At 41.9% G+C, this 21488-nt stretch overlaps 1 protein-coding gene across 2 annotated transcripts in view; it reads left to right on the forward strand.

The window, feature by feature from the left end:
- Positions 1-21488, forward strand: part of GPR107 (G protein-coupled receptor 107) — a 43148-nt gene that overhangs the window by 2515 nt on the left and 19145 nt on the right. The window contains exons 1-14 of one of the 2 annotated variants that reach the window (XM_027729890.2): positions 2947-3073; positions 7442-7564; positions 8359-8409; positions 8659-8747; positions 9409-9575; positions 11289-11323; positions 11542-11598; positions 12407-12517; positions 13854-13987; positions 14880-14955; positions 15931-16004; positions 16581-16698; positions 17667-17797; positions 19659-19702. In XM_027729890.2, coding sequence (XP_027585691.1) covers positions 2960-3073; positions 7442-7564; positions 8359-8409; positions 8659-8747; positions 9409-9575; positions 11289-11323; positions 11542-11598; positions 12407-12517; positions 13854-13987; positions 14880-14955; positions 15931-16004; positions 16581-16698; positions 17667-17797; positions 19659-19702 — 1324 coding nt within the window. In that variant the 5' untranslated portion in view covers positions 2947-2959. Of the gene's footprint in view, positions 1-2946; positions 3074-7441; positions 7565-8358; positions 8410-8658; positions 8748-9408; positions 9576-11288; positions 11324-11541; positions 11599-12406; positions 12518-13853; positions 13988-14879; positions 14956-15930; positions 16005-16580; positions 16699-17666; positions 17798-19658; positions 19703-21488 lie in introns of those variants that run through there. The other variant, XM_039388103.1, reaches the window with a different exon arrangement.

The raw sequence follows: 21488 nt of genomic DNA on the forward strand, positions 1-21488 counted from the left end.
CATTTGGCCTTTTTGCAGACCTGCCTCATCCCCGTGGATGCACATTGTTAGGCTGTGACTGACCTCAATTACCATCACCCAAACTGCAGATTGACTTCTCAGCTCAGCCTTGCCCCTGTCTCATGGCTGTGAACTCAGCAGATGACCTGGATTTTGGCTGTTTCCAGCTCCAGCCCCGGGTCTGCTCTTCTCTCCTTGCCCAGGGACTGAGTGGCTCCTGCCCTGTGTCTGGTTTATCTTGCTCATCTCCCCACTCCATACTTGTACCAATCTCAATAGTTGGCCATGATACACGAAAAAAAAAATTAACAAAATCTGTGAAGGGTTCTAATTAGATTTTTTTTTTTGTTTGCTTAAAATGACAGAGTAAAGAAAAAGATAGCCAGGCTAAGAATAACCTCTGTGCTGGAACAGTACTTTTAGAGCATAGGAATCTTGTCTGGAAGCCACAATGAAAACATATCAATATAGTGATGAGAGTTTCTGTTACGTGATGGACAGCAGCTGGTTTGCATATTGATAGAGATGTAAATTTAGGTATAGGCATCTTTTAACACAAAAATTCTTAGAGAATTGAATACATAAAGAAAGTAAGCATGTTATAAATTCTATTTTCAGGATCATTTAGTGTAGGTAAGTGGAGAACTTAGTTACTACAATATCCTAATAGTTGCAGAAACATTGAAAAAAATAAAGATCTTCAGACAGTTTCTAGTCTGTGGCATAAAAATCCCCGATTTCTCCAAGGAATAATCCTCAGACTAAAAAAGGCTCTTCAGATGAATCAATATCCGGAACTACAGGGAAATGCCACGTGCTCTTTGACCACTGAAGCCGTCAAAGTGTGCCTGATACTTAGGAGTGGAACACCCTGTGCCACAGCTGTGGTTGCAAAGCAGCTGTTTCTTAGGAGTCAAAACTCTCCAGGTTTCCCACGTGGTCCGTGCGCAGGAATTGTAATCATTACAGCATAAAAAAAACCCCTCAGAACTAATTCCAAGAAAATATCTGGATCAGAGTTTTTTAGAATAAATTATCTGATGTTTGTAGTTCCATACGTTTCTTACAATCTGTCTGGTGCAGCTCCGTGCAGCGGAAGGGCTGATGCTGCCAGGACATCTAGTGGCACCCACATGTACTGCCCAGAGAAGGAATATTACTAGAAAAACAGATTCTTTTCCTGCTTCCAGATATTTTCTGGTACCAGTCCAGGTTTCGTTGGCCGATGGCAAAATTTCTGTGTTTATTTTATTATCTAAGAATATAAAAGGGGGAAGTGAAATTGCAAGAAGAAATGTACGGTAACATCTGAATCACTTCTCTAAATAAAGATGGGACATAATCTTGATAAAATAAAGGTCAAGGCTGTTTATTTTTCTCTGCCTTTTCACCCTTATTTGCATTTTGCTATTCACCTGGTCCAGTCCAATTGTTTTTCTATGTCTAGGCAACAGAACTTGCACTGTTGTTACTTCATACACTGAAAGGGAAAATCAGAATGTCTGAATTCCAGGAGCTGACAGCACAGGGCTCCCCACTGAAGAACTACATTTGTTTACATTCATTGCTTCCCATTCCATAGTCCTTCAATTATTTTTTTTTTAGCAATGTGTTAACCAAAAAGACATTTTAATTTCTGCTATTCTTGTTCACTCAGCTTCTTGTGTTACCCTTGGTTTGAGCAAGAAAAGTTATGGAAAGCAGGTCCAACCTGCTTGTTGTTTCATTTTTAAGTGGGACTACAGCTGCTAGTTTAAATGTTTGAATAGCTGCAAAACTATTCCTGTAAGGAAGCAGAAATCCTTTTCTTTGTTACTTTTTTTTAGGTAATATTAAAAATCAATAGTCTAATCCCAGCTCTAGAGAAGCTGAAGGGGGACTGCTCATCAGCAGCTGGAGTGCTGGTGTTGGAAATGATGTAACTTTCCTAATAACTTTCCTAATAACTTGTCTAATTAATTGTTTTAATTAATCACAAGCAGTGTGATTTTCCACTGTAGCCAGCATTTAACAAGGTTTGTCATAAGCTGCTATTGTGGGAACACAGTTTGGGAAAATTACTGGAACCTTATGTTTTGCTACACCAACCTTGACATGCTTCAATGAACAAAGCCCAGGAGAAAGAGAGATATTGCTGAAATTTGACACAAGGAATGCAGAATTTATGGACTGCAAGGACACTTTGCGGTCACAGTAGGAAAAGGAGGAATGGCTTCAAACAGAAAGAAGGGAAATTTAGGTTTGATATATGGAAGGAATTCTTCCCTGTGAGGGTGGTGAGGCCCTGGCACAGGTTGCCCAGAGAAGCTGTGGCTGCCCCATCCCTGGAAGCGTCCAAGGCCAGGTTGGACAGGGCTTGGAGTAACCTGGGCTAGTGGAAGGTGTCCCTGCCTATGGCAGGGCGTGGAATGAGATGATTTTTAAGGTCCCTTCCAAACCAAACCAGTCTGTGATTTGCCTGACCAACTTGTGTTCATCTTTCACATATTTATAGTTCTGACACCTCTGTGTATCATTTCCATCTTCCAGGTGGGAAATTACAACAAAAAAAGAGCAAGGGTGCTTATCTATCCCAGTCATAGGGAAACCGCTGGAAAACCGCTGGAAAACCGCTGGAAAACCGCTGGAAAACCGTACCATTTTACAGGGTTTTCTGGACACCCGAATGCCTCAATTCCAACCATACAAGACCCAGCGGGTCTTCCAATTCCTACACACGGGGGAGTGGGATAGTCTAAATGATGCTTTGAACGTGTAGCAGAGCAGCTGCCGGCAGAGCGAGCAGCGATCCTTAAGGACCCACCCACCCCAAACCATTCCAGTGATCCCCGACAGGGAACGTCCCTCACGGGGGCGGGGGGGGGCGTGGGAAGGCGGGTGTCACATGACGCTCCCTCGTCACGTGATCCGCCCTGACCCGGAAGCGGCGCGGGCCGGGGACGCTGACGCTGGAACAAATATGGCGGCCCGCGGCGCTGGGGCCGCTCCGGGGCCGCTCCCGCTGCTGCTGCTCCTCCTGTTCCTGCTCCGTGTCAGCCCCGCCAGCGCCCGCGTCCACCACCTCACCCTCAAAGTAAGGTCCGCGCCGCCTCCGGCCCCGCTGGTTCTTCTCCCGGCCGCGCTGGGTTCCCTCAAAGGGGTGCGGTGAGCGCGGCCCGGCCCTGCCCTGCGCGCCTCCCGACGCCTCGGACCGGTCTGCCCACGTCTTCAGCGTCGTCCCGTTGACGGCCCTGACCCTTCTTCCTATTCGCTTCGCCCTGGGGTTTCCCCCTGCGCCTCAGCCCGACTGGGCCCGGCTGTGTTCTGCTTTTGCCGTTACTCTCCCGCCCCCTGTGCCCCGTGTCCCCACAGCCCCGTCCCTGCTTTTTCAGCCCGGGGTAAAGCGTGTGAAGAGGCCTTGGAACTGCAGTGTTTTGAAGGTGTAGCTGCTTCGCGTTCTGTTAAAAGCGAGGCAGAAGGCTGGGTGTGATAAGAGAGAGGGGGAGGCTTCTGAAAGGGGTTTGCCATTGAATTTCCTCTTAACTAAGTTTTGCCTTCCTGTCCTGGTCACCGGCCACTCGACTTTAAAGGGTGTTTGGCTGCCTTACTGCCCTTCCAGGTGTAGCTGCTTTGCACTACTCAAGCGATTAGCAAAGGCAGGGGAAACTGCTGCTGGCAGCTTTGTGTTTGGTTCCACGCACTGCTGGGTGTGCTTCGGAAGAGCCTCATGTGGTGCTGTGACTGTATTTGAGAAGAACTGGTTATTCAGGGCCTTGGATGGGAAGTTCTGGAGGTCACAGTGAACATGTGCAGCTCCAGTGGTGCTTTGCCTGGAAAGCTGCACACGTTTTCCACGACAAAGGAACTGTGAAATTGGGATGGTGCTTTTAAGGACTTCTGTGTAACTCACGAAGGCTCTGTAAGGCTTCAGAATGATAATTTTGTTTGTCAACAACTTGCAATATTTTGCCAGTAGAAAGGTTGGAAGCGCTAAATAAAGTGGTAAATGTGTTGCTGCGCTCTTGTACCAGTTTAGAGAGTGTGTCAGAACTTTGCAGGAATTCCCCTTCAGCGTTTGGGTTACAGTGAGTGCTGGGGGATGTTCAGGCTATGTAGTTGCTTAAAGTGCAACCACATGAGTATTGTTCTGCTTCAGGAAAAGTGAACTTCTCCCTAATGCAGTGAATCAGGAGCTTTGTGCTGGTTACATTATTGTTTTGAGGAATTTGTGACAAATGGTTGAGTGCTGAGGGGTTTCTCCCAGGGGGATCCTTTACCCTTATGTAGAAAACTTTCAAACTTGCCTCGAGCAAATGTTCTCAGCAGCAAACCTTTGGCTTCAGGTCTGTGTTAGGGTGTCTCTTCACTGCCTGGATCAATTACTAAGCCCTGTTTGCTGGTTTTTTCCCACCAGAGTGGGGTGTGCTTTTAGTTTTGCAGGTGTTCTGTGCAAGTTGCAACACTGACCCACCAAGTGCTGTGAGGAGTAGAAGTGAGTTAATGCCTTTATCCACCCCCTGTATAAACATGAGCTTTATTGTTAGAGCACAGTCTCTCCCTTTCTGCTTCATCCCCCTCTTTACAGCCTTTATGTAAACATCAGGCTCCAACAACTGAGCCCTTTCACGGTGAGGTCTCCTTTCTGGTGTTTTTACCACTGGCTCTTTCCTTACTTGTGAGTGTGCCTTGACACTGTGCCAGGCTAAAGGCCTCAGCTTTGTGGGAGTGTGTGATACTAGGTTTCCTCAAACAAGCTGTTATTGCTTAAGTTAGAACAGCTTCTTTCTTGTGTCTTTGTAATTAACGTGCTAAGGTGAAGCTGTTTTGTTGTCAGAAAAAAAAAAAAGCAACAGTCTGTGCAGTTTCCTGTTCTAAAAATAACTATTTTTATAAAAATATACAAACTAGTTTATTTCTTTTGAGTTAGAGAAGTGATTTGCTTGAATATTGCTGTTAGACTAACCTTGACAGAGGAGACTCTCTTCCTTAGCAGCAATTGTTGTCAGCCTAATTAGTTTAATGAGACATGAAAAAAAACCCTCATTAGTAACCTAACAAAAAAACCCTACAAAAACTGGATGGTGTGGAAGACTGACAGAAACAATTTTACGACGATTCCAGAAGTAGCTGGTAGTTGGAATGTTTCTCTTGACCAAAAATTAATTTGTTGTTGTTGTTGTCTTAACAGTTAAATGCCAGAACATTGAAGCCTTTTGTTTTGCATGATGCAAATTGTCCCAGAGAATGAGGGAGTTGGTCTGAGCAAGGCTTTGTCTGACACCGAGTTAAGTTTAATGTTAGTGAGTAACCAAGCTACAGATTGCAAGAGAAACCTTCCAGCTGGCAACACAGTGTTTAACAACTTGGATGCTGGAGTATTCACTTGTGTGGGTTCACACCTTTGTTGTGAACTTAAATATTTCTGAGGTCAGTAGAGTGATTATAAATAAAACCTGGGTTCTTTCAACCCCTTAAACCTCCCGGGAGAGGTGAGACCATTATTGGTAAGCCAGTGTCTTTAAGCTGTCAATATGTGGAGCAGGAGATGCTCTTGCTGTTGCTTGGTGGCAACTGGTGACAGTGTGTTTGTGTGTGGGATCATGTAAAGCTGAGGGATTTGTGAACTAAATCTGTAAACTCTAAGCACTCAAAGCTGAGATAAAACCAGGGAGGAAAGTGATGTGTGTTGGATATTAATTATCTGGGGGAGGGGGAGCATATCAGTAAACTAAGTAAATACACTTAAATTGAACTGAACAGCTCTTGCAAGTGCTCTGGATTAAGAAGCTGTTCATGTCTGCAAGGTGCAAAACACCTTGTGGCTGGATGACACTTTATCCCTCACATAATCACCCAGGCAAATGTTTCTGTGCCCAGATGTGGTTAAATACACGTGCTGTGCTCTGTAAAGAGCCAGTATTAATTTTCTGTTCTGACTGGGAAATTACATCAAAAGCAGTGTTAGAGGAACCAGGTGAGCTCTTGTTTTCAAGCACTGTCAGTGACCTAGAACCCAAAACCAGCAGAGCTTAATGCTCTGTTGAACAAAGCATCTGCTGGCAGTCATGTGTCACTTAACTTTTTTTTTTTCCTCTTCTGAGCATTTAGGGAACCATCTGGTTATTTGCCAGGTTAACTTGATTCTGTTAGGGTGATCTTATTACAGCTGGATTACAGGTTAGCTGTGTCAGGATTAGTGTCCTGCTATCACAGTGAGTGAGATTTATGCATCAGGAATGTTTTATGCAGAGATGTCAGAATCAATACTGGGGTAGAGGAAGAGGGAACTTTTTGTACTTGTACAGTTCCTACCTCAGTCTTCCAGGACCTTCTCCAGAACAGTTTGTCAGCCTTTAGCAGCTGACTTCTCTTGTTAGAGGACTCTGCAATGTGATTATCTTTTCCTAGAAGAAGCAGGAGGAAGAAACAATTTTTTAATTTTTAAAACACTTGACAAGTTGTCACTAAATTACATTTTCAACTTGCTTTTTAATTTCTGTTGCTTTGTTTCTGCTTTTCTTCCAATTAATGACCCAGTAAGTTTGAGGGTGCAGCTGCAGACCTGTTTATTGAGTTATGAATGCAAAGAAACTGGGATATGACCTTTTGTCATCTGATGTGGCAGCTGTGTGTGATGTTGACTGCTTTTCTTGTGAGATCCTTAAAGCTCATTGTACTTGAACCTTTATCAGCTGAGCAAGGCAAGGGATCAATAGCTGCACTTTCCTTGCCAGACTGAGAGGAAGGAAATTATTCTGCAGCTAAGACTGGGAGCAGAGGATGATGTTGGAATTTTCCTGCTAGAGAAACTAACCCAAGTAATTCTAGTTTTGATATTTATTCCACTCAAATTTTTAAATTATTTTTATTTTATGCTAAAAATTATTTGGAGGAAAAGGACTACTTAAGAAACTTTCTCATCCACACCATACACGTAGTTTGCCATTGTGTGAGGTGCTTGACTGTCCAAACATTGACCCTGCCTAGCATAGATGATCTGATGGGGTGACAATGCATTTTCTAAACACTTGGCCAAAACCCAGCTCTGGGTGAGGTCAGATCCCTAAAGTCACCTAATGCCTCTTCAGTCTGTTGCAGTTACATTAGTCAGTGTTCAAACAATAGCTGTGTTGATGTATCTGCAGCCTCTTTGGAGTTTTTTTAGTAGCTATATGTTGTTTAATTAGATGTTTAAATTCTTCCAGACTTTTCACTTGCATATTTCCCAGTAGTATAGCCAGGCAGTTAGCAGAGACATGTTTAAGTTTTTACTTTTCAGGATATTGGAAAAGTTGATCCATTCCAGTGAAATATCTGAAGGTATCCTAAGGAAATTAGCTCTTTGAATATTCAGGTGAAACATCTAACTACACAAGTGTCAATCTGTCACACTGCTTTCCCTTTGACTGCAGCTGCAGATGATTTTGCATGTGATTTGTAAACTTGCTTTCCTTTCTTACAGGATGATGTGAGGCAGAAAGTGCACCTGAATACCTTTGGCTTCTTCAAGGATGGTTTCATGATAGTCAATGTCAGCAACCTTTCCCTGAAGCAACCAAGGGGCTATGACATGAAGGGTTTATCAGTAAGTTCCTTGGGGTCCAGGGACTGTGGGAAACCTCCTGTGAAATCCCCCTTGCACTGGAGACCTTGGGTTGTCTGAGGTGTCAGATCCAAACTGGGGGTGCTCTGGTGCTGTTGGTTTTGCTCCCCTCTGTGAGCCATGGGTGGGGATATGTATATTGAGATTTATCCTTGAGCACTCTCCATTCTGCTTTAAGGATGAACTTTTAACTTATTAGATCTTCTGCTGAACTCGATGCACACATCTATAACTTATGTTGAACACCAACTTCCTAAGCAGTCCTCTGATGTGAGCTTTTCTCACGTTGTGTCCTGTTGCATTGCAATTCATCATGTGGTCATTGTGTCAGTAGGTTTCCAGAACAGTGACAGTCTTATTTTTAGAGAACTCTAACATTACTTGATGTATTAGGGATTTTAATGGAGAGACTGAAATGCTAGGTTCTAAAACAGGTCTGAGTTCTTACTCTTCTGCACAGTTCAGCTTCCTTATTGCTAAAGGTGTTAAATGTTTTTGTCAAGCAAAAACACCTGGAACAGTATTGAAATAAGTTAAAAGGTTCAGGGACACAAGGTACTCTAGATGTAGTTTGATTTTGAATCAATATATTTTTTTTTTCTTGGTGGGTGTGGATGAGGCAGCAAGTTTATTATATTTGAAAAGTTTTTTATGTCTGGTTAGATGATGAAAAAAATACTTGGATTCTGCCTTAAATGTAGGTTGATTTATTTAGAAAGCAGTGTCTTTGACTCTTTCAGTAATGGTTTGACAGATTGTTCTCAATTGTCTCCTAGGTGGGGTTCAGTTTGGATCGAACAAGGAACGACGGGTTCTCCACTTACCTGGTAAGAGTAAGACAAGTGAACTTGCTCTTCTAAGCTGGGACATCTCATAGTCTACCATGCTCTGAAAATGGTTGGAAGAAATAAAAAAAAGGGGTGGGGGGAGGACTTTAGGCATGAGCAGGATGTGAAGGATAATTTGGTTTTACAACTTGCTGAGCTAAGGCTGGTGACCTCTACCTGGAGGGGGGAACATGTCCCATTTCTTATAAACCAGAGGGTGCTTCAGAGGTGCTTTGCTCTTGTTACCAGGATGAAGAAGTGGATTACTGTATCTTGAGAAAGACACCAGAGCCAGATGTCTCTGTTGTAATTTTACTTCTGGAAATCGAAAGCAAAGTGTGAGTAAATAGTGTACACAACATTTTAAAGTTACGTCTTTAGTTGAAGATAATGTAACCCTTGAGATTTTTTTTAAGGGCTTGGAAAGCTGCTGCACATGTAATTTGCTTTTTTTTTTTTTTTTTAAGGGGTTACTTGAGAGTAAAAGTAAGAAATCTGCAGTGTAAAATGGTCCAAGAATTCTTGCTGCATGTTGGAGGGGAAGGGGAACATCAGGTGACAGCAACCTACCTTAATTGTGCTGAAGGAATGAAGCCTTGGGTCACTTTTGCAGCTCTTGCACTGAATGTGCCATTTTATTGTCTTGAATTATCTATTTTGTAGAAGGATCTTTGGGGGTGGGTTGCTTTCTCTTGCAAGAATATCTGAACTGTTTGTGTGGAAGCATAGTTTCTAAGGAGACTCTGGTTACCAAAGCTGAAGAACTTAATTTTCTTCTACTGTTGTTGTATTTGATGTAAAGTGTGACTTTTCCCACAGTTCAGTGCCACATTGCTGTAAGTCACCATCTGGTTCTTGCCTGTTCTCTGTCTACAAAATTCAAGTCAAGAAAGGTTGATTTTCCTTTATTTTTTATGTGCAGGCTGTGACAAATAGCTTCTTTATAAATGTTGGTTTACTTTCAATTTGTAATAAAACCTCTTGGTTTTTTCTTTTTAGTGTGAAAGTACAGTTCTCTGCAGAAGCTGCTTCTTTGTTACCTAAAATTTCATTCATATCTGAGGAAAATGTTACTGCCTTAAGTACCAAACCACTAAAAACTTCTGAACCAAGCAGTGATTCTGGTAAAACCCCTCCAAAGACCAATAAAAATACAGATGGCCAAGGTAAGACAACTAAACCTGACTTGTGTGTGCTCTCTCTGTTCATTCCTCATTGCTGTGCATCCAACACTGTGTTGTGGTCATGTTTTGGGGTCCCCTTGGGCTGGAACTTAGTGCACATCTTGTGTAGATTTGTGCACAAAGCTGCTTTTTGGGCTGGAGTCTTCCTGCTCAGTGATTTGTGTTTACCAGTCCCGTTGATCCAGCAGAGAGATAATGTGAGTATTGGAGACCTTCAGTGCCTTTAAGGAGGGTTTGACAACTTGGTTGTCTTTTATCTGGCAAAAAGAAGGCTAAAGAGGGGAATTTTATGGCCACCACCAACTAGTTGAAGGAAGGTTAGGAGGACAATGATTTCAAGCCATATTTAGTAGTGGCACACATTGCAACCAGTTTCTGTTTCCCCTTAAGTCTTGAGTGTCTCAGGAGGGAAAATAAATAAAATACCTTCCCGTGGTGGGTATTCCAGCACTGTAGCAGATCACTTGTGTAGATTGTAAACCTTTATCTTTTGAGGTTTTAAACACTTGACTAAACAAAACTAGGGCCAATGTGATACAGTATTGACACCAGGCATGCTTTAGTCAGAAGTTGGATTAAATATCTCCAGAGGTCCCTTCCAACCAATATTTGTACAAGTCTGTATGTCTCTAAAGAGTTGAGATCTAGTCTATCACTTAGGGGAGGGAGAAGTAACTGTACTAGTAATCTTTTCTTGGAGGCACAAATCTTTGTCTGGCATCCACACCAGCAGACAAAACAATTTTATAATCTCATCTTGAATGGGATTAGCTCCTGTTATCCCTTCCTGGCAGAGTTTAGGCTTCAGATCAGACTGTTGAGCAGTCTGATCTGAAATAGTCTGAGTCTGTCTTGGCCTGTCATGTTCACAAGCTTTGATGCCATTCAAAAGTTTGCACAGCTGTTCTAAGGAGTCAAGAACTGAGGATGGATGGCACTGAAGATAATTGATCTGACAGCTGTAGTTTTGCTTTTTCTGGTGTTAAAAGGTGTAGCATGCACATGGGCAGTGCACTGAGGTGTGGGAGCCAAAAGCAAAGCTTAAGTCTTGAACTTTTGCTTCCTCGTAGAATGGGATGTTGGAAAAGCTTCTTATAGGAGTAGAGTGAAACTGTGAACTCGACATGATGCTCTACTGAAGGCTCCTATCAACTCAGGTTTCTTGAGTTCAGAACAGATACTGGCTTGGCAGGTCACCTCTGCTTTTAGTAACTTTGGTTTTTTACTGGGACCGTACCTAATGCAAAGCTAGGAAGTTTTTCCTTCCCTAGGGTTAATTAGGACTTCCACATGTTTGTCAGGCCATGTCCAGGTTGAGATTAGTCAGTGAGATAAACAGTACTCAGTCTTAATATTAAAAGTCATGGCTGTACCTACGTCTGGTATTGGTCACCTGCCTCCTGCAGCACTGGCATGGGAGGGGTTGGAAGGGTTTCTGGGGTAGGCTTTTGTGGAAGGTGTAATAGTAGAGAAGCCTATCCTAGCATCTGAGGATGCATTCAGAATGAATGCCAGCTGTGGGAAGAGTTCTGTGAGAGTAAGGAGAGACTGGGAAAGACTCTCTGTTAATGATTATCTAGGAAACTGCCACACTGACAAGTGCAGGAAGATGTGAGTAAGGTATTGACAATGTGCAAAAGGTGAGGATGTCTAAATGCAAGCACTCTAAATGTACCATTAATATTTTATCTCTAGATAAGAAGTCCAAACGCAGTACAACATCCTCCAAGGTAAGAAGCTGTCTGCACTTCTCTTTCAGAAAGAAATCTGGGGGAATATTCCAGTATAATCAGCAGTGTAAACACGGCCTGAAAGTGGAGAGTATTTGCTGTTGCTCTCAGCCTCCACTGTAAATATACAGAATGCAATTTTCATTGTCTGGTGGATGTAGCCAAATGTGTTGGTTACCTGCTTAAAAAAATCTAAAGGTCTCTTTTCCTTTTCCCAGCCTATTATAGAACAAGAACATCCTGTTCACAACGACGGAGGAACTTATTCATTTCAGGTAGGGCGTCTGTCAGGGTCTAAACTTAATGTGTGCAGACAGTTCCTCCACTGTACTACTTTGGAAAGTACAAGTCTGGTGTAGATGTCTCTCTGATAACAAGAGTCCACTCAAAAACTTACTGAGCTAAGAATCAGTGATGGAAATCTCTTTGTGTGGGAGCTGCTATTAAACTGGTTTTGGTGTGATGCTGTTCTAAATATCACAGTCTGCGAGCCTCAGCATATTAAAGTTCACTGTGATGCCACTAGTGCATCCAAATTGCTAATAACAAACTGCTGTGACCTGACTGATTCAAGGGGAAGATATTCTGTATGAAACCAGATTAATGCTTTGTTTCAGCAGCCTGGTTCTCTTGTGATGGTTGGTTGCTATAAACCAACACACTTTAAATTCTGTTATCTGACACAAATCTCATTTCCAGAGCTATCACAATTTGCATAGTTGGGGGAGGAACAGAAAAGCTCCTTATGCTTCAGGGCATGTATTATCAAAAATTTATGCTTCACCATGTTAAATATATGACAGTTTTTGTTATCTCTTCTCTGTGAATTGAGTTAAACACTGATAGTTAAAAGGCTTGGAAAGCCAAGAGTGCATAATCCAAGATGGGTGCAATGATTTTGCATCTGGAATTCTGTTGAAATTTCCAGATATGCTGATATCCCCTAGAACAGCATGTTTGCTGAAAGGAACCAAGTGACCCCAAATGACTGAATTCTTTCATGCTTCAGTAGAGATGGCTTCTTACCAGGGCAACCCTCTTGTGAATGAGAAGAATGCTGACTTTCCTATTCTTTAATTGCAGTTCTTTTTTAACATCAGCTCTGATAGCCAAGAGGGGCTCTACAGCCTATATTTCCATAAGTGTGTTGGCGAGAAGGGGCCAGCTAATGATCAGCTGCGATTCAGTCTGGATGTGAGTATGGCTTCTAAAGTAGAATGAACTCATTCACTTAGACTGAAAGGTGCAGCTTTCAACTCCTGAGTGTAACTGAGCCCACACTGCACGAGTGTACATATGGGGTGGGAAGTGATTCAATCTCTGCAGAAGCATTTCTGAAGGAAGCAACTACCGTAAAAATAATTAAAATACTAGTTTCGTAGAAATGTTGGAAAATCTGAAGAGTGACTGTGGGCTGGGTTCAGTGTACACAGCTCTTGTGACTAGATGCTGTAATGGGATGGGAGCTAAAACAGCTGTTTGTGTCTTGCTGCACTCAAGCTCACTTTTTTCTTTACATTGTTGCACGTATTAAGGCTCTTGCTGCAATCTGAATTGTTGGTATTTGTGAATTCAGTGTCATTGCTTGTTCTGGCCTAATTAAAGATGTGTTTTTATGGTGTTAAATGCATATTTTAAAGGCAATATGTTCTAACAAATGTCTCATCTCTCTTGATATCCAAGGGTTTGGTCCTGTGTTTGTTTGGGCATTATCACATCTTTGGTTTTCCCCTTTTTTTCTCTTTCCTGTGCTCATGCTGGTGTAAAATGAGCCAGTCTGTTATGAATCCTCTCACTGACTGAGGTAACTCAGCCAGATCAGACCCCTGAACTGCTTTTTACATGGTAGTGTTGATGCTATTGCAAGGGAGCCTGTGGGTGATAAAACTTAGCAGCCCTGACTTAACTCAGACTGGGCTACTTTAAATCTGCTGCTGAAGTTGTATGTTTAGAAGACCAACTTTTTTAATTGCTGTTTGATCCGCTGAAGAAATTGGAAAGAGAAGAAAACCTGGTTAACTGACCTGCTTGGATGTACTTAGAGTTTCAGTACTGCAAACTAGTCCTAATGCATTATTTTATTGAAGTCCTTGTACATATAATCAAGCCACTTGGGGGCATAAATTGGATGCTAAATAATGCTTCTATTTTCTCAGTCACAGGGTAACAGGCTGGCAGCTTATTGTAGATACTGTTTCTGAATCAAAGGTGGGCAAGCTGTGAAGTTTGGGAGAGGGAACAACTATTCTTTAGGAAAATTACTTTGCCTTTCTCAGTTATGTTGCATAACTGAAAAGTTGTTTTTCAAGGAGATTATTCTTGTGGGAGTAATTTTGCAAAATGTTTTGAGAGTCTTGAGGATAAAGAGTTGGGTTTGACTTTTTTTTTCTTTGAGTCTCATAACAGTTGCTGCTTCAGAAAAGCTCATTTTAAACGGGTGAATTTGATTGTGAACTGTAATTGTGAACTCAGTGCTTTAAAAAAAAATGTCTTTTTTCAACTGTGCCCATAACACACCTTTAATATTCAGATAGAAATTACGGAAAAGAATCCTGAAAGCTACCTCTCAGCAGGTGAAATCCCACTGCCAAAACTTTACATTTCCATGGCTATGTTCTTTTTCCTGTCTGGGACTGTATGGATCCACATACTTCGTAAACGCAGGTAAGCAGGTTAGTTGGGTGTCAGTGACAAGTAGGGGCCTACCTTGTTTGATTTTTATCTTTTATTCCTCCTCTTATAATGCCTAATTCAATATTGTGTGCTTAATACACACAGTTTATATTTGAAAACTGCTTCTGTCAGTATTGTTGTTGCAGACTGTTGTTATGAAGTAAACTCTCATGTTAAAAATTCTTCATGCAGTGTACATATTAAACCATATTATGACAAAAAATAGGAAATTCCTCTAGTTCATGTCTAAAGGAGAACACTACTTGACAATAAATAAGAAAATTTTGATCACTTCTTTCATATGGGAAATGGCTACTTATGGCAGTAGAGAGCCATAAACATGTTGATTGCTGTTGAAAGTTATAGGAATTCTGAATTGAAACCCCTGCTGCTTAATAGTTATAACATAGCAAAGGAAGCCAGCAGCACCTGTGGTTCTGTTTGGCTTTTCCTCTAAGTTAGCCTGAAGTTCACTTGGTAACCTCTTTGTTGGTAGTTTGAAGTTCACTTGGTGATCAGATGATTTGGTATTCAGGGGTTCACCTGGTGATGTGGTGCAGGGACTTGGGCTGAAGGGTGGAGTGATACACATTTGAAGTATGTTTAGCAAATTATCTAACAATTGAGATTATATATGCAGGATATGTGTATTAATTGCTATTTTTAATTAACCCAAGTATAAAAATCAGGGGTTTAGAACATGTAGTTGAAACATTGTTCGGGATGTTGCAGAAACTGCAGTATTCAAGGGAATCCTTTTGCACTAATGGTCAGCTCAGCCTGGGGGGTGACTGTTTGACACTTAAAGGCTTTAAAGAAATATCTTCTTTTACTGATGATTCTTTCTTTAATTGATGCTCCTCCTTCTTTTCTTTCTTCCCAGAAATGATGTTTTTAAGATTCACTGGCTCATGGCAGCCCTTCCTTTCACAAAATCTCTGTCCTTGGTCTTCCATGCGGTACGTGGATGTCTCTGCTGTTGTTGTTCACCTGGGAAAGTAGAAACATGGAATCCAGGGCATGCTGTTAGAGAAATCTGCTTCGGAGAGGAGGGAGAACTGTCCTTCATGCTGAAGCATTGGAAATGAGCTGCAGCTCTTTGGTGGAAGTGATTCAGTTTTCATCAGCAAATTCTGACTTTAAATACAACTGAGATCATGGCCTGAAGTGTTGAAGCAGCAAGGGTTGAGGGTTTAATGAGCTCCACAATTTCTGATGTTTTGGCCATCTGAGGCTGGCCTGGAAGCTTGAGCTCTGCTGCTGCCTCAGCTGCATGGCTTGCTGTGAATGTTAATAAATAGAAACCTTGATGAATGTTTGTAAAATTCAAGGGCACTACTGTAGGTGAAGTAATATGGTGTATGGTAACAGACCTCACCTTATCAGCTTTAAGACTTTCAATAGATAAAGTGTTGGAAATGTATTGACTTTGCCTTTCCACTGGAAAGATCTCATAAACAAAGGTAGTGGCAAGCATTTAATCCTTCAGTGTTTATGCCAGCCATGATCTTCACCTTCATGTTCGTGGCAAAATAGCTGCTACAAATATTTTTGGAGTCTAATGAAGTGAATTTGGCTTCCAGTGAAACTAGAAAGCCTCTAGTTCAGGGAATGCAACTGAACTTGAACAATGAATGAATAAATGGGTTCCAAATGCAGTTGATTCACTATAGCTAAGCATGGGAGTGTGTGGGAAGGATGCAGATTGTACGAGATACATCCACTAACTATTAAGAAATACAGCAAGTGGAAATAATCTCGTTGCTAAACAAAACTAGAATGTGTTGGGAGGGAGTGATCTCTGAATGTGACAGAGCTGGGTTTGCACACACTGGTTGGAGAATGAAACTTGAAGTGGTTGTCAGGCAGATCTGTTTTACAGAGGGTAGGGTGCTGAAGAGCAGCTTGTAAAGTGCTGTATTTTCTGCTTCCAGATCGACTATCACTACATCTCTTCTCAGGGATTTCCCATTGAGGGCTGGGCTGTTGTTTATTACATCACTCACCTGTAAGTATGTCAGAAGATGGATGTGATAGATTCAGACAATAGAATGAATTGCCTGTGGGGCTGCTTCCCTCCTGAGCAAACTGGGAAATTGTTGTCTTCTCATTCAGGCCACACTACCAAAGAATCAGCAATCAGCCCTGAGTGAAGGGGAAAGCTCCACTTACAGAGGGCAGCTGCAGAGGATTGGCACTTCTGTGGGTGGAGGAGTAAAAGGATAACAAATGCTTTGCTTTCCTTTGTTCACACTAATATTCAAGTATCTAATTTGCTCTTGGTGTGAATGGTAAGAGGGCACAGCTGCCTGTGTTTGCTGCTGTTCACGGTGGTGAATGGATGACTCCCCCAGGAAAAGATTGCATTTAATGACAATTGTGAATGAAGCCTAATACTGCTCTGTGGTACACAGTTGTAGGCAAGTACATCTGCTTCACTATTGTGGGATGGATAAGTGCTTGCCAAAATTATGAATAGCAAAGCATTTGTTTGGGTTTGTGGCTTTGCTGGCTGTGGGAGAGAACCTGGGCAGAAGAGGAAGTGTGATAAAGTCTCTCACTGCAGTGTGTGTTTCTCTTGCAGGCTGAAGGGTGCCCTTCTGTTCATCACTATCGCCCTCATTGGCACAGGCTGGGCTTTCATTAAACACATCCTGTCAGATAAAGACAAAAAAATTTTCATGATTGTCATCCCACTTCAGGTGAGGACTGAGGGGCGTCGATATTTCCTGTATTCTGGGAGAACTGCTTTTGCAGACGGGAAAAGGCTGTGCAAACTTCACATAGTATCACATATTTACTGCTTGTGTTGGTTACAGTATAAGTTGAGCTGGAATTTCCTGGGCTAGAAGTTACTTCTGTAGTATTCCCTATTTTTCCCTCTATATTGAGCATGAGGTAATGCTGATCAAATAGTTTCAGCAAATGAACAAGTGGCTGTATTCATGCTTGGACAAAATTTGGGCTGGCTAACAGTACTAAACTACAATGCAGAGAAATTAAATGAAAGCTGTTACTTCTGAAATGTTTCCTGAGTGACTTCTGGAAATAAAAATGAGAAAACCAAGACTTGTAGGCCTGGTGGGTCTGAGGGAAACATTCCCAGTGTGTTCAAAGTAATCAGTCTCCTAGTCCAGGAACTGAAGTACACAGGAGAGCAGCACTTCTGTTTTTTGTAGATAGAACAGTTTTTTGGCCTTTCCTGATGAAATCCCTTACCCAGCTCCAAACCAGAAGTATAGAATTAGTGTTTGAGGCTCTTACAGAGCTCAGGTGTGGAGTACAAAAAATGGTCGATGACCTGTCTGAATTATTGGCTTAATTTAGAATTATGTGCTTAAACTATTGTCTGTATGTGCTTCTGCAGAGTCCTGCTTCTATATATAAAAACAATCAGATTTTGCTCTCTTTTTCTCTACTGATATATAAATCAGTAGATTCAGCACAGTATATAACAAAAGAACTATTTTCTGAACGTCAGCAGGAATAAGTCCCCATCAGTTTTATTTCTGTAAAACCTTGTGAAGATGTTGCTGAACGTGTGACTTCTTGATGTAGAGCTGCAGAAAAAGTATTGATGTTACTGAATGGGCTTTTGCTGAACTGGCAAGACACATCTGGTGTCTCCTTGGGAGGTTTCTGAAGCCCTGGAACGTGTCTCGTGGTGCAGGTGCTGGCGAACGTGGCGTACATCATCATAGAGTCCACAGAGGAGGGCACGACTGAATATGGCCTGTGGAAAGAAATCCTTTTCCTGGTAGACTTGCTGTGCTGTGGAGCCATCCTGTTTCCAGTGGTATGGTGAGTTGCTGTATGTGTTGTGTGGTTGCAGAGCCCTGGTGGCTTGAGCTGTTTCTGAATTAATGGGCACTGACAGCTCGTTAGAGCTCCAGGTACTGCAAAGCAAAAGGAGTCAGTGGTCCTGTGGAGTCAAGCATTCTGTTGTCTTTCTTTAAACTTTATAAGCTTTGACACTTCAGTCTGGTGTTGTGGAAGACACTGTTTTTGGGGATGTTAGTGGGGGTAAGGTAAGGTGGGTAGTGATGTAAATGTGACCAGCACAGTGCAGGCTGTAAGTGCTTTTGAAACTTGGAATTTTGCACAAGTGTTGATTCTCTAAATTGAAAAATGGGATTTTGCTTCACTGACTGAGATTAGAAACTAGACTGCTAAATTTTAAGACAATACTGTTGTCTAAGATCAGGGCTGCCTTCAAGCAGAGTAGCTGCATGTTTATTTGACTGTTGAGAAGAAATAATCCCACAGGGAGCATTTCCCCGCCCTTCCTTCCACTCTACTTGGCAAGGAATAATGTTGGTTATATAAAACCCGACCAAAACACAGATAATTCAGATAAACACTATTGTTGCTTCTTGCCAGTTAGCTAGAACATTTATCTTCTAAATGCATTTTGTCTTAATTGGATAAACAGCTGGGTTTAAAGGAAGATATGGAGAAGCTTCTGTCTCCTTGGTTAGTAAACACAGAATATTCTTCTTTTTTCTTCAGTATCTCTATTTTTTTCTGAAATGCAAAATGTATGTAGAATGTATACAAATGTCTGGTAACAGGTCATCTCTCCTGATGGTGTTACTCTAATTTTTTAGATAACTCTGTTGCTCAGTAGGTGGAAATAAGCTTCAACTTGACTTGTGATGGTGGGTTTCAGCTGTCCTTCCCTTTCTGATTGTATTGTGTGGAAAGGCAGAGCCCTACACAGTCCTGGTGGCCTTCTGCCAAGAATGGGAAATGTATTCCAAGAAATTTGCCCTACTCACTTGTCCTTTCCTCCTCTCCAGTCAAAATGCTGCAGCTCTGAGATTGAGATATTTGGGTATGGCAAATAAAATTGCAGGGATAATAACTTTACTTGTAGTCAGACTGATTTCCTATGATAGAAGTGACTTCTACAGTTGCAGTTCTTGCTGCCTAGTGCTGAAATCCACATGTCCAACCTAGTGATAGGCTGGTGCAAAATTCACTTTCCATAAAGGAACTGTATTTGAAGAAGAAATGCATTCAGGTGACCTGTCCTATGACTGTTTAAAATGTGCAGCCAGTGTTCCTGCATTGCCAGGGTGCCAACATAAACTGGCAGTGAAGCCCCTGACATAAAATCCTGCCCCTTTTTCGTCTGCGTAGTGTCACTGCAGCTGGTGAGATGATTCATGTGAGCAAGGTGACTAAGACTTGGCCCCTGGATTTACATTCCTGCAGGGTAGTTTCTGTTACATAAGTTGCCTATGTAGATGTGTAAGCTGCAATCAACTATTTAAATGAAAAGAGCTTAAAAGAGCAGTAAGATGCCAAATGCTTGGCAGCTCTCTGAAGAGTGGCTCAGCTTAATTTTACAAGTGGAAAGCATTATGCTGGAAAATGCCCCAGTTTCTCACTCTGCTCCCTCCCTCCCTCCCACAAACCTTTCTGTAGGCTGAAGTGGGCTTTAGCAATCTGCTTTCTTAATCCCAAGGAAACAGAGATACTTGAGCTAACTGCCTGAGCTGGGGGCATGAGGGTGAAGTGCGTGCAGTGCCAAGCACAGTTAATTCTGATCACACCCCAGCCATAAAGAGCTAACAAAACTTGTCAGTGATCTAGAGGACTACAGTAGAAAGAGAGTGTAAAACTTATAACTAATCTATTCTTTATTTTTATTTTTCAGGTCAATAAGACATTTACAAGAGGCTTCAGCAACAGATGGGAAAGGCAAGTAATCTTTTTTTTTTCTGCTTTATGCCTCATGTCATAATGCCAGAATTTCAAACATGTGATGCTAATTTAAAATATGTAAACTAAAACTATAAATCTAAATTATTTTAGTGTCACTCTGCTTTTCCTCAGTGGGCTCGTGGGAATAGCTTTTGGAAAATGACCTTTTTCATGTATTGCTTTGACTATCAGAACTGCTATGTGTAACTCCTTCTCTGCTGCCTGCACAGCTCTCTGTGCTTGAGCTAAACATGACATCTAGAGCAAATCATCTTGACAGATTTGCCATTTTTTTTCTCACTTGAATGTTCAGAAGCAGAACTAGAAACGAATTCCAGAATTGCTGACTATTAGTCTAACTAGACCCCCTTATTTCAATCTCTGCAGAACTCTGTTCCTGGCAGAAGAGAGGGAAACAAACCTCATTATGAAACAAAACCTAACTTGGCATTCAGTGTAGCACAGTTCTTGACTTGTCCATGTTTGTACAGCAGCTCCAAGGGCTGCTAGTGGGAAGTGGAGTGATGTTTATTGTAGCAGTGAAAATGAGGTGATGGATGGAAGGCCAACCCAAGTACAGCTGCTGTAGTGTGTGCTTTTCCTGCCTTATCTGCTCACTTCTGAATTAGTTCCTCAGATACAAGCTATGGAGCATACTCTGATCTCCTTGGAAGCAGGCAGCCATTTCAATCTTCTGTCATTTGACGACTTATTCTTCTTGGAAGCTTCATTTGTAGAAGGTCATTTGTTGGCAACAGCTTTTTAACCCAGTCTTATCCTTTAACTCTTGTCTTTCCTTTCTGGACATGTATTCCCAGGTCTGGATACTTCTTCCAGCCATTTCCTTGGTTTTCACTGCCACTCTTGCATTTCACTGCTGATTATCTCTGTAGGTGAAGTATAAGGCTGGGTACTGAACTCAGCCCTGTTCAGACCACAGATTAGGGTTTTGGGGTTTTTTTTTTGCCATCTGTTAAATTGAAGCCATACTTACAATGAATTTGGGGTTTTTTTATGTTCCGAGCTGTTTAAAAAAACCAACCAAATAACAACCATATAAACACACAAAAAAACCCCCTCCAAACTTAAAGGTGGAAAATTATTAATTTCTAATAGAAACAAATGTAAAAAAAGGTCAGTTTTAATAATGTAACGTGAATGCTTTTGGTAGATTTATTATCAATGTGTTCACTTGGGTCCAGTGACATTCACTGATGAATTTGTTATATGTTGTCCACCGAGCATATGTTCTGGTGTATTTATGCTCTTACTGTTAAAAAGTGCTAAAATTTAAATACTCCTTGAAGCAGTCTCTTCTGAATGGAGGACTTCACATATGTCAGGCCTGGTTCTTCCCTGGGTGGCAGTGGATCTGACTGTCCTGGCACTGAGCACACAGCAGTTAGTGCGTGTAACCGAGACACCGATTCCAGATCTGTGTGGCCCCAGGTGATCTCCCCGTGCCTACCTTGGTTCTTATCACAAGATGGTGCTATGGAGTTTACTTAGCTTCAAGTATCCTGAGTGAAGGAGAGGTGGCCAACAGCAAAGATGTTCAGCGTCAAGGCTGGACCTGTCCACTGTCCTTCGTAACCGGTGGAACCCAGATCTGAGTAAACCCAAGCAGTTCTGAAGGATGCACTGTGGTGTGTAAAAGAAAATGTTAATTTGAGAGGAAATGGCTGTCTCTTTACAGTCAGTCAGTGCTATGCAGAGTAGCCCTTAAGGGCTGTTTTAGTCCTCTGTATTGTGTTGTTCTCCATGGGTAATGATGCTCTTTAAA

This window comes from Pipra filicauda, unplaced genomic scaffold (genome assembly GCF_003945595.2).
Source record: "Pipra filicauda isolate LSUMZ 115617 unplaced genomic scaffold, ASM394559v2 scaffold121_size3267253_pilon, whole genome shotgun sequence".
NCBI classification, from domain to species: domain Eukaryota; kingdom Metazoa; phylum Chordata; class Aves; order Passeriformes; family Pipridae; genus Pipra; species Pipra filicauda.